The 13,104-nt window shown below is 44.5% G+C and overlaps 1 protein-coding gene across 8 annotated transcripts in view; it reads left to right on the top strand.

Moving 5' to 3' along the window:
• The window catches only part of FAT3 (FAT atypical cadherin 3), a 640,498-nt gene that overhangs the window by 596,903 nt on the left and 30,491 nt on the right, over positions 1 to 13,104 (top strand). For all 8 annotated transcript variants that reach the window (XM_025188675.3, XM_075919378.2, XM_075919376.2 and 5 more), the window contains one exon: positions 3,062 to 3,530. In XM_025188675.3, the coding sequence (XP_025044460.3) occupies positions 3,062 to 3,530 (469 nt within the window). The remainder of the gene's footprint in view (positions 1 to 3,061; positions 3,531 to 13,104) is intronic.

The following is a 13,104-nucleotide window of genomic DNA, read 5'->3' as shown; positions in this document are numbered from 1 at the left end:
GACTCTGGCTGGGAGGCGCTTACCTAAGCATCTCCTGGCCAGCACCCCAAGGCAGGCTGGGCTCCCTACCAGCTGCAGCCCCAGATCACTTAGAGCTGCAGGCTATTCCCTCCATGAGGCTTTCAGCTCGGGAGGGGGAATGGGCTTGTGCTGCCTCCATCCACCAGGCCAATTCTCAGTTCCTATTGGCTAGTTGTTTCTAGCCAATAGGAGCTGGGGGCAGGGAGATCATATGAAGCTTCCCCCTCCTTCCAGAGCAGAGAGCCATCGGACTGCACTTAAACCCACTGCAGCTCTGTGTGTGTGAGGGTACCAGCAGGGTGGTCTGCGGGCCGGATCCGGTGGCTTCACAGGCCGGATCTGTCCCCCGGGCTGTATTTGCCCAACCCTGTAATAGAAGCAGGTAGGCGGACACTTGTTTCTTGTTTTCAGCTGCTTCTAACCATGCTCTTCTTCCTAATGATAGGCCTGTTGAAGTGGCTAGACCAAACGAGGTGGAGCCAGCAACATGTGACTTGCCAGCTCTCTCGAATGAGCTGCTTTGGGAACCTGTAGACAGACTAGTTGGAGTCAACACTCTTGGTTTCTCTTCTCAACTCTGCCCCAGTTTGCATTTTGATCTTTGGCAGCCCAGCTAGCTATTTTCCCTCAGTTTTACCCCATGTGTAAAATAGATAAAATGGCCATATATATAAACCACATACAGCCTGGGCTGATGCCAGCTTCTGCCAGTGTAAGTTAACACCAAAAGTTCACTTAGTAGAGTTTCTGCTGGCTGGAATGCTGGGAAGTGCACGTTCTGTGGGGGGTAAACACACAAGGACAGAGCTGTTCCAAAATGAGACTGCTGAGGATAAAGACTATTTAGAGAATGTGATAACGCATTTTAGGTTGCAGTGCAGATGCTATTCAAAATAAAGCTGCACTGCATGCAATAAGGATCAACAGAAACCACCAAACGTTCACCAGTAGCCTAATCTAAGTCTCTAGGGCTAAAAGAATAAGGGTACCATCCTCATTCTGCCAAATGTCTGTTTCTACCCTGAGGCTACGTTAGCTAAGGCCTGAAGGCCATTTTCCTTTCTTTGTTCTACACTAGAGCTGAAAGCTGAGACGTGCCCATTTTGTGTGACTTTTAAGGGAAGAAGTATTTCTGGCAGCAGTTAAATCAGAGGCTGTGTTGTCAGTTGTATCAGTCACCATGCTCCTGGTGAGAGGGCGGACCTGTCTTTTCACAACAAGGACAAAATATGTCCTTTCAAGGACAAAATTTTCTGAGAAATAAAAGTAAAACAATGACAAGGGTTTTAAAAGCATGTGGGCCCAATGAATGTATTAACACATTCAGGAAAATGATCCTCAACTCTGTCAGCCATTACAGTTGGTCCTCCGGTAATGCTCACAACCTTTACATAAGCAGGTACTCCAGGAAGCCAGTCTTTGTGTTCTGCATTGGGGGCATGAAGACTTTCATCTTTCTCACAGTGCTGGCAAAATTTCTCTCTGATAGAGCGTCAGGTTCAGGGAAACCCAGGCATACATTTCCACATATCACTATGTCAGTATTTGCACTAGTCCTCTCACAGTTTTCAATGGATTATATGCTCTCAACCCTTTCATAGGGGAAAGTATTAGTTCCAATTTATCAATGGAGTACTGAGGTGCAGGGTGGATCAAATAACTTCCCCATCGTCATACAAGGAATCCGAGGCAAGAATCAAATGCAGGTCTCCTGAGTTCTAATCCATCCTCCTTGTTCCTAACTCCTAGTGTGGTCTGGCCGGCTGCTCCATTCATCTGCAGGCAGTCAGAGGAGCAAGAGAAATGGTAATAAATAACCACCACCACCATCAATGAATCCCCAGCTGCCTCAAAGGGAAGAGGGAGGAGACTGGACCTTTACCTTGTGGTGCTGATAATGTTTGAATTAAAGGTTTGGACACCACAGTGATGAGCTCCATACAAATATGAGGGAAGGAAAGAAAGTAAAAGCTCTTTGGCCATTCTTGCGTTTTTCCATGTTGCAGCTGGAGTGCAGTGAAAGAAACTCCACAGGACGCAACTGACTTCTGGTTAACCAGGATTTCACTGTTGATAGAAGGGAGTGAACTTGTGACATTTGGAAAAACAACAAAAACACTGTTTCTCCCTGAAAGCTACAGGGAAGCAGAATCTGACACCCAACAAATGTAAACTCCATTAATCCTTTCTGTTTGTGTTAGCACCAAGAGCCCCTGCTGAGATTGGAGTGCTATTGTCCTATGCACAGGCACAGAACTAATGTACAGTGCAAGGCAATCTTTGCCCCAAAGAGCTTCCAGCAGACAAGAGTGGCACGTGATGGTAGGGGAAACAGGCACAGAGATGCCCAAAGTTACATGACAGAGCTGGGAATGGAAACCAGGTATCCCAGCCTATTGCCTTGTCCCCTGGATTACACCATCTTTCCCCCTACCCTGCCCCGATCCTCTCCTCTAGTGTGAAACTTATTTAAACTTCTACCGCTAATGTACAGTAAGGGTGTGTCTAGACTCCGTTGATGGAGGCATGTAGATTAGACAGATCGGCAGAGGGAAATGAAGCCACGATTTAAATAATCGCAGCTTCATTTACATTGAAATGGCTGCCCCACTTTGCTGATCAGCTGTTTGTCGGCAGATCGGGGCAGTCTGGACGCGCCGCTGTCGACAAGGAAGCCTTTGTCGACCGGCGCAGGTATGCCTCGTGAAACCAGGTTTACCTGCACCGATTGACAAAGGCTTCCTTGTCGACAGCGGCACGTCCAGACTGCCCCGATCTGCCGACAAACAGCTGATCGGCAGAGCGGGGCAGCCATTTAAATTTAAATTCATTTCCCTCTGCCGATCTGTCTAATCTACGTGCCTCCGTCGATGGAGGCATTTAGTCTAGACACACCCTCACAGTGTATGTCTGTGAGTTGTGCCAGGGTGAATGGTTGCTACAGTAAACCACAATAGCTATGGAGTGTATCAGACTAGTTTTAAGGACACATTAAAAGAAGGACTGTAAGATCAATGTTTCTTTGCTTTTACCCTCACAGGTTGTGGACGGCAAATTGTGGTTCCAGTTGGACTGTGGAAGTGGCCCAGGCATTCTGGGAATTTCTGGCAGGACTGTTAACGATGGGAACTGGCACTCAGTCTTCCTGGAGCTTAATCGGAATTTCACAAGCTTGTCACTTGATGATAGTTACGTGGAACGGCGCAAAGCCCCCCTCTACTTCCAGACCCTGAGTACAGATAGCTCTGTCTACTTTGGAGCCCAGGTGCAAGTGGATAATGTACGGAGCCTAACTGACAAGAGGACAACCCAGGTCTTGAGTGGTTTTCAGGGCTGCTTGGATTCCGTTGTCCTGAACAACAATGAACTGCCTCTCCAAAACAAGCGCAGCAGCTTTGCAGAAGTGGTTGGCCTGACTGAATTAAAGCTTGGCTGCGTTCTGTACCCTGATGCATGTGAGAGAAATCCTTGCCAGAATGGAGGGAGCTGTACTAGTTTGCCATCTGGTGGTAAATGTCTTGAATTACATTTCACTTTTGCTGGGGCGGGGGAAGGAGGGAGGGATAGAGTCTGTGTCTCATTAGGTCTGTGTCTTGTTCAATCTATCGCAGTGTTGTTGGTCCCAGGATATTAGAGAGCCTTGGTGGGTGAGGTAATATCTTTTATTGAGACAGCTTCTGTTGGTGAAAGAAACAAGCTGTCATGCATCACAGAGCTGAAGAAGAGTTCCAAAGCTTGTCTCTTTCACCAGCATAAATTGGTCCCATAAAAGATATTACCTCACCCTTCTTATCTCTCATTGAGTCTATATCACAAGTCTTTCAATGCAGAAACATGTTGCAAAAGTCTCATAAACACTATCAAAGGCCTTTTCTGGGGTTGGCAAAATTTATAAAAGCTGCTTCATAAACAGCAACTAAATGGCACTCATCCATTCTCACTGTGTTAGTATTCAAGGAGAGATTGTTTTTTACTAGGTGTTACTATAATCCTATTTATACAGACACCAGCAGCATAACAATTATTGAAGTGCTCTGCTAAGACATTCAAAATCCATTTACAGCAACATAGGCGGCAAACAAAAATGGTGATATCTCATATCCATCACTAGCTGAACAATGCGGTTGTCTTTCTCTGTATAACCCAGCACAGATTGTTATGTAGACTTCCACAGACACCCATCATCCAATCTCCAGTACATAATTTGATTATATATCTGTATATTAAATTGTGTGTGCATAGTATTATAAAACTGGAGACAAAAATCATGTCTCTGGGGAACTGAACTCTTTAGGATCTTGGTACGGGGCAATGCCAGCAGGCCATTGTTTTGACTCTCACCTGTATTGGAGTTGACTGTTCCTCTCTAGACGCAGTTTGACAGCTTGTGTGAAGTGGATTTTGTAGCATCCCAAGCTAATTCTCAATGACCAGTTGTCCAAATCACAAAACACTGGAAGCATTGGCAGTCCTGTCAGTGAGAGAGTCTTGAATGGGTGTGGAGGCAGAGCTACCTGCCCCATTTTTAAGTCTGGGTCCTCCCAGTCAGAGTCTGCAGCACAGGAAACAACAAACTGCTGTGTGTGCCAATTCAGTGATTCATTTTCCAGGTCTGTCAGGTTGGCACCTCTGTGCACGCCATTGCTGTGGCCCTACAAATTCCCAGGGCCTACTCCTCAGGCTCCTCTCGGCAAGGCTACATGGCTCCCTCAGATAATGGGCCCTTTCCCCAGACCTCCTTCCATTCACACATCTAGCAGGGGTCCTCTGTGCAGTATCCACTTGGACTCCTTAGACACATGGGCACTATCTGGGGTTCTCTGCTTGATAGCCCCTTCTGGAGCCCTGATGCTGACCCTGTGACCTGCATGCCTGTCCTTGCTTTTCCTTTTTTGCCCCCTGTAATCAATTGATGTCAGGGCACAGTGGTCCCTCCTTCACCTGAGAGGGGAAGCCTTTCATTGTTTTTGTGGGCTCTGATATTAGATAGTCTGCACCTACCACAACAAGGACCTGTTAGTAATAGTGTTACTTAGCATCCAACCCTGCTCAGAAATTAAATAGTTCAACTGACCTGAAATTCACATTTAGAAATGGAAGAAAATCTGCAGGAAACTTGCACGCTGTAGTGTCATTCCCTCTGTACTGTATACAAACAAGATTGAGCTTCAGCAGTATTGCAAGAAAACACAGGAGCTGGGTTTTGACTGCCATAGGGAAGAGGTTGTGTAAGCACTTTCCATGGTGCTCTTGTGCAGAAGGCAGCCATAACTGGTCAGTCTGGGCTCCATCAGCGTATGGAGCGGCACGCTTAGGGTGTGTCTAGACTAAAGGATTTTTTTAAAAAGTGGCCTTTTTTTGAAAAAATTTCCTCTGCATCTAGACTGCTGCCACATTCTTTCAAAATTAAATCGAAAGAATGCAGCAGCTTTTTTGACCACGGAAAACCTCATTTTATGAGGAAGAAAGCTTTTTTTCAAAAGTGCTCTTTCGAAAAAAGGCGCTATATAATGCAAACTGTGCTTTTTCGAAAGAGAGCATCCAGACTGCCTGGGTGCTCTCTTTCGAAAAAGCAGCTCACTTTTTCGAAAATACTGGCTGTAGTCTAGACGCTCTCTTTTGAAAGAGGCTTCTAGTTTAGACATACCCTGAATGGCCTCCAGATGTCATTGCTTGTGTAAGGTACCTTCTTCACAGCTCTGCTAGTGGGACTTTTAATTCAGCCCACATCACCTGGCTGACATCCCAGTATTTAGCATAGTACTTCCTAGTTTGCCTGGTTCACAGCAGACAAGATCAGGGATAGGGATGTAAAGGTTTAACAGGTTAACTGGTGGGGGCTGCTCCAGCCCAGCGACACGCGGGAGGGCTGCTGCAGCTGGGTCGGAGCACTCCCTACCCCCATTTTCCTCCCTTAATTAACAGGTTAAATAATATTTTAAATCCCTAATCAGGGCTGTGTTGGGGAAGCTGTAAACTTACAGTCAATGAAGCAAGTTCAAAGCTAGTTAAAAGAAATGAACCCACAGCACTTGCATTACCACCAAGCATGGCAATCAGGCTTTGATGTGCAGCACAAAGACAAACGTTGCAGCTCAGATACATGGATAAGGTCTTTACCTGCAAACGTAAAGGAAGAAAATAAGCTGCAGACAATAAGGGCGAGAGGGAAAGAAAATAATTCTGAGTGAAAATTAGGCAGTGGCTTTTGAGAAACAGCTAAACAAGATTATTTAAAGCCCCAGGATGTAAAAATAAAACTTGAACTCAGATTCCATATATGATAAACTAGGTCAGATATTCACTACGTTAGCAAAATGGGAAAAATAGGAGCTGCACTTTCTATTGATTTTGCTAGCATCTGTTTATGGTAATGGTAATTCTTTTTTCCGACACCTTATGTATTGCCAATTTACTTGGGGACTGTGAAAGGAATGCATGTGGCTTCAAATGTTGAGTCCATTTTATTATTAGAATAACATAAACGGTTCAAGTCAAGATAATTTACTTCTGGAATCCAGGCGCTGAAGTTATTTAGACTTGCATGTTATTGCCTCAATGAGGAAGCAAGTGCCCAGAGGGGATATTTCAGCTGTCTCTAGTTAAGAAATCTGTTTGCTCTTTTTACTGTTTCAGCAATATATGTAAATACAGGATTGTTATAGTATCATAATTTCAAAGCTTTGGGCCCTAACTATACATCAATGGCTCTATAAACCAGCCCACTATGGCAAGTCATGGCTATTTTTTTTCCACTAGGCAAAACAATCCTGTTAGTGTGAGCCATCCTCAGTATATAAAAAGAGCATATAATTAAATTGGGTTGAAAGAAGAGCCCTACACCATGTCAAATGCTAGTTATATAACCACAAATTGTAACATGCTTTTAAGGATGGCAGAACATTGCTCTTGCTGGCACAGATGGTAGCACCTACAATTGATTTGAAATAAAATAAAATAAAGCTTCATTTTTATCTTAGGAAAGGAGATGGCAGCTTTTCTTTGGAAGAAAAGCACACCCAAATATGTTTTGCTACCAACAGGGCTCAGTTCTGGTCCAGTTAAGTCAAAGACTATAGAGATAACATCGCACATTACACCACATAGAAGGTCATTGAAGTCTCTGGAGCAAGTTGCAACTATGAACAAGGGTGTTGGAATCTGTACGAAAGAGAATGGAGTTCAGTATAAGAGCAGAACCCAGTTCGATAAATTTTGAATTGCATTTTCCAGAGTAGCCTGCATACAACTGTGAGGTCCCTTTTCTTATAATAATTCTGCTATGATTTACAGTGAAATTAAGAGAAAAAGAAGAGAGCTCAGATTTATAGCTACAAACAAACATTGTAATGTCAGAGTTATCAGCAATGTATCAGGAGCCCTGAGGGTCAAGCCTGATTTACATATAATTTGCATTAATTATGTAAAATAATGCAGACAACCATAATGCTATCCTTGAGGTGATACCTTCCTTCCTGAATAGAAATGTCTGATTGTTTCTAGAGTTGCCAGATGGTTTAACCAAAAATACGGAACACCCCCCACCCCTCCCCAAAATAAAAACACCAGGGAAAAAATTCTGTTGAGGGGGGGAAAAAAGGGGGAGACCAAAGTTGTTGAGCAAAGAAAAAAAAAGGACCCTGAGAGTTAAGAAAGAAAGAAAGAAAGAAAGAAAGAAAGAAAGAGGGATAACTTTTAATAAATAAATAAATAGGGATAAAGCATGGCTCCTTTAAGGGCGTGCAGAGTCAGAATAGGGATAGCAAGAGGACAAGTTGAGCTTCCCCTTGCTTCAGGTCTTTAGGCTTTTTGCTGGTGGCCATCTTGTTTTCTTGGTTGAGCCAGAAGGCAGCTTCCCTGCGGAACCAGGTAAGTGGGGGAGGGGCAGGAGCTAGCCCAGTTGCTGAGTGTGTCATAGGGTTGCCAGGTGTCCGGTATTTTCACCTCCTGGCAGGGAAAAAAACATTTTAGGTGTCCAGTATTTTCTGCATTTTTTTACCGGACGGGAGGCAAAAATACCAGATTGTCTGGGTCAATACCAGACACCTGGCAACCCTAGTCTGTTCGCTGGCAATAAAACCTCCATTTGATCAACTTTGGCTTCCCCCTGCCATTACAGCTTTCGAGGCATTTTAGGACTTGATAAGCTGCATTGAATCTCATGCCATTTTTGGACACCCTAGAGAGACAGCGATAATGTGTATGAAGAGAAAAAAGATTACTCCCACAGATCAAATCTTATTACAAAGATAAAGAGAAGGGCTGAGACCAGAGGCCTTTTGCAATAGGTTCTCCAAAATTAAAGTATGGTGGACCCTAAAGGTAGAAATGTAATGTATGAGCAGCTCAGAACCTGCAGACCACATGCTTTTCATGTATGGCACTCCCCACCAATACAGATAACAGCTTCTGATTGACCTGTATAGGCATTCTGCTCATGGATGGAGCTTAAGCATATGGTCCATAGGATAATGCTAACCAGGTAAGGAATACATGTGCAAAAGAATCTAAAACCTTAATATCAAGTCCTTGACATGAGGTATTAGGGGCCAAAGCAATCGCTCACATAGGATTATGATCAGTTAAACTGATCATGGCAAGGAAGAAAGATGTGCTGGACTGGGACTCAGGAGAGCTAGCTTTAATTCCTGGATTTGCCACAGACTTGATGCTTGCCTCTCTACTTGTCCTTTAGGCCAGGAAATGTCTACACTGCAGTCAGGAGAGAGCATCCCAGTCTGGGTAGACAGACATAAGCTAGCTTTGCTTAAGATTGCATGTGGAAAATAGCAGAATGGAGAATGTGGTATGGACAGGGTAGTTACCTGAATACAGACCTAGGGGGTGTGGCTGGCTTTGTGCTGAGACAGTTAACCTATGCTGCCTACCATATTGGCGTGACCACAGTGCTATTTGTAGTGCACTAACTTGAGCAAAGCTAGCATGTGTTAGGCTGGGAGGCTCACTTCCAGCTGCAGTGTAGATGTACTTTCAGTTTTCCAAGACCTCAATCTCCCAACTGTTTAAATAAATGGGAATAGCATCACTTTGCAGGGGCATTCCACTGAATTCATTAATGTTTCAGAGAGACTAGTGATCCTGGCCTATACTGCAGAAAACATCATCATAAGAATAGTATCGTTAAGATGCAAAGCCAACCTGTCAGAAAGATTGGCTCTGCAACCTCTGTTTGGTCCCCTTTGTGTGTGCATTATTGTAAAAGTCTTTAAATATGTGATCATATGCTATATTCCACAGGACTCCTGCCTCAATCAGTGCACAGGTTATATAGTGCTCACTTAATTAGCTGCTATTCAGTATTTTGTTTTCTCTTTGTTCACTGTATGGCTTCATGCTTTATTTGCTGCACACTATTAATTCAAGCCCTGTTCTAAATACAGAATTACTAATTTTCCTATTGGCTTTTTGTGGCATACATCACATGTAGCAGACAATGGTAAATGAAAAGCCAGTGCATAGAAGTTTAAGCTAATCAAATTCAGATTGGAAGTAAAATATTACTTTTTGACAGTGAGGGTAACTAATCATTGGAACAGCTTAACACAGGACAGGCGGTGGTATATTCTCCATCACTGACAATTTTTAAATCAATATTGTATTTTTTTTTCTAATTCAGACAGGAATTAATTCAAGGAAGGTCTCTGGCCTGTGTTGTGCAGGAGGTCAGAACAGATGATCCCAGAGGTCCCTTGTGACTTTATCTATGATTCTAGAGTAGCTGTGTTCTTTACAAACATTAATTTATTTTCACAAAACCCATGGGAGGTGAAGAGGTGGCATTGTCCCTATTTTACAAATGGGGAAATGAGGCACAGAGCGATTAAAGTCAAAAGTTTCCAGTAATTCTGAGTGCCCAATTATATATCCTCTTAGTTTCAATGCCTACCCTGCCATTAGCCAAGAGCAGCCCTTACAGGGGAAATCCCTGTAGCCATGGACTGAAGGAACCATGCTGTGTGTGAACGCACCATACACACTTTGGTCAGCCCTAAGCTGTGAAGAGATGGCACACATTTAGATGAAGTCTTGTGAGATTTTTAGCTACTAAACATCTAGAACAGTGTTTCCCAAAGTGTGGTCCATGGACCAGTACTGGTCCTTGGGAAAAAAATACCAGTCCTCAGCGAACGATCCTATTAACTAGCACGGTGGTGGGATGGCTGCTTACTGGCAGGGTGGGAGGGAGCCCAGATTGGCGCTGCCAGGGTGTTCCGGGCTCCCAGATTGCCTATGCGGTGCTGGGTTCCCCCAAGACCTGGGCCAGGCTGGGCGGAAGATGCAGCTGGGATTGCTGGGTGGCAGCGATCCCCGTGCATCTCCCCACCAGAGCTCGGAATAACGAGCAGGATCCCAGGCAGCACTTACTTCCTCGGTGGGTGGTTGAACGAGTTTTGCCCAGTCCTAGTGTCCTGCTGCCCGCTGGCTCCTCCAGAGCGAAAGAGGCAGGGGCAATCTCTCTGTGCTTGCAGCACAGCACTTGGTCACTGCCAGGAGAGCGCAGGCCACTTGGCAAGGTCAGTGCTCATCCTCAGGGCCACGCCGGTGGCAGTAGGGCCCGGGAACGGGGCTTCGTCTCCCCGCTGCTGGGCGGTGAGTCCTGTAAGCACAACGAGCCGGGCCGGGGTCTGTCCTGCGTGCCGGGCATGGGGAGGTGCTACAGTAACTGCCTTTTCCCACATGCCCTGCCTCGGGGCGTGGGGAAGCCTACCAGCCACCGCTTTCCCCTCCCATTCCCGGCATGCTGCAAAGTACGTGCAGCAGCTCCAGGCTGGCAGTGAGGGGCTACCTGGTCTGGGAGTGCCAGCCTGCCTCCTTGCATGAAGCCAGATAGCAACAATGTGTCACGTTCACTCTTTGTGAACTTTGTTGTGTGTGTGCTTGTTTTCAATATGCTCCCTGAGGATTTTGTATTTTCCCGTGTGATGCGCACGCATTTTCATGCGGCCGAGCCTATGTCATTGGTTTTCATGTCACGTGACACAGCAGTCTCGGTTTGTTTCTGCGCTTTGCAACAACGTGTACGTCTTCTTAAGTTAACTGCTTAAGTTTTCTTCGTTTATTTTCAATTAAATACCTTCTCGTTTTCATCTTCAATATGGATCATAGAATCATAGAACCATAGAGCTGGAAGAGACCTCAGAAGGTCATCAAGTCCAGCCCCCTGCTCTAGGCAGGACCAATCTCAACTAAATCAACCCAGCCAGGGCTTTGTCAAGCCGAGACTTAAGCACCTCTAGGGATGGAGACTCCACTACTTCCCTAGGTAACACATTCCAGTGCTTCACTACCCTCCTAATGAAATAATTTTTCCTAATATCCAACCTGGACCTCTCCCACCACAACTTGAGACCATTGTTCCTTGTTCTGCCATCTGTCACTACTGAGAACAGCCTTTCTCCATCCTCTTTGGAACCTCCCTTCAGGAAGCTGAAGGCTGCTATCAAATCCTCCCTCACTCTTCGCTTCTGCAGACTAAACAGACCCAACTCCCTCAGCCTCTCCTCATAAGTCATATGCTCCAGCCCCCTAATAATTTTGGTTGCCCTCCGCTGGACCCTCTCCAATGCATCCACATCCTTTTTGTAGTGGGGGGCCCAGAACTGGACACAATACTCTAGATGTGGCCTCACCAAAGCCAAATAAAGGGGAATAAAGACATCTCTGGATCTGCTGGCAATGCTCCTCTTAATGCAACCTAATATGCCATTAGCCTTCTTGGCTACAAGGGCACACTGTTGACTCATATCCAGCTTCTCATCCACTGTAAGCCCCAGGTCCTTTTCTGCAGAACTACTACTTAACTGGTTGGTCCCCAGCTTACAACTATGCTTGGGATTCTTCCGTCCCAAGTGCAGGACTCTGCATTTGTCCTTGTTGAACCTCATCAGATTTCTTGTGGCCCAATCCTCCAATTTGTCTAAGTCACTCTGGACCCTATCTCTGCCCTCAAGCATATCTACCTCTCCCCCTAGCTTAGTGTCATCTGCAAACTTGCTGAGGGTGCAATCCATCCCCTCATCCAGACATTAATAAAGATATTGGATAAATGGCTGAAGAATGTGACTGGAAATACAACTAACAAATGTCCAAATGATGTGCAGCCTAATACAAGTGAGAATAAGAAGATAAAAACTCCTTAGACCTGCAGTTATTCTGATGAGTATTTGAAATTTGGTTTTATAAGCGTTGGTAGTGATAATCACTTGCCATTATGTATAATTGGTCATGCAGAACTATCCAATGAGTGCATGAAACCATCAAAACTGAAACGCCATTTGGAATGCAAACATCCAGAATATACAAGTAAGCCATCGATTTTTTCATAAGATAAATGAATTATCTTCTGCTAAAAAAAGCATGAAAAGTGCACTTTCTATGTGCTCTTCAAATGAAAACTTTGTGTTGGCTTCATATGAAGTTTCAAAACTAATAGCGGAGACATGTTATCCACATACTGTTGGCGAAAAGTTAATACTTCCAGCATTGCATATTACATCCCGTATTTATGGAGGAAAAAAGGGAAATCAGTTGGGTTCTCTGTCTTTATCCAACAATACAGTGAAATGTAGAATTAAAGATATGGTGAAAAATATTGAAGAAACTCTCCTACGTCGAATACAGAATAGTCAGTTTTTTGCATTACAAGTGGATGAAAGCACTGATAGAGCTGACGCTGCCAATTTGGTGTGTTTTGTTAGACATGATTACAAAAGCTCCATTCAAGAAGATCTCTTATTTTGTAAACCACCTCCAACAAGAACAACGGCTGTCGAAATTTTTAAGCTAATCGATGATTTTATTATTCAAAGCAATATTGACTGGAAAAAATGTGTTGGACTGAGCAGTGATGGGGCTCACACTGCGCTTGTCCCTTGGATTCGAGCTCTAGTGCCAGACTGTGCACGGATTCATTGTAGTATTCACAGAGAGGCACTATCTGTGAAAACTATGCCATCACTTTTGAGTTCCACTCTTCAAGAATGTGTGAAGTTTATAAATGATATAAAATCTTGTCCTTTGAATTCCAGAATCTTTACTGCTGTGTGCAATGAATTAGGAAGT

The sequence above is a fragment of the Pelodiscus sinensis genome, chromosome 1 (genome assembly GCF_052426305.1).
Source record: "Pelodiscus sinensis isolate ZL-2025 chromosome 1, ASM5242630v1, whole genome shotgun sequence".
Lineage (NCBI taxonomy): Eukaryota > Metazoa > Chordata > Testudines > Trionychidae > Pelodiscus > Pelodiscus sinensis.
Note: the sequence above shows the minus strand (reverse complement) of the source record. Positions and strands in the feature narration are given on the sequence as shown.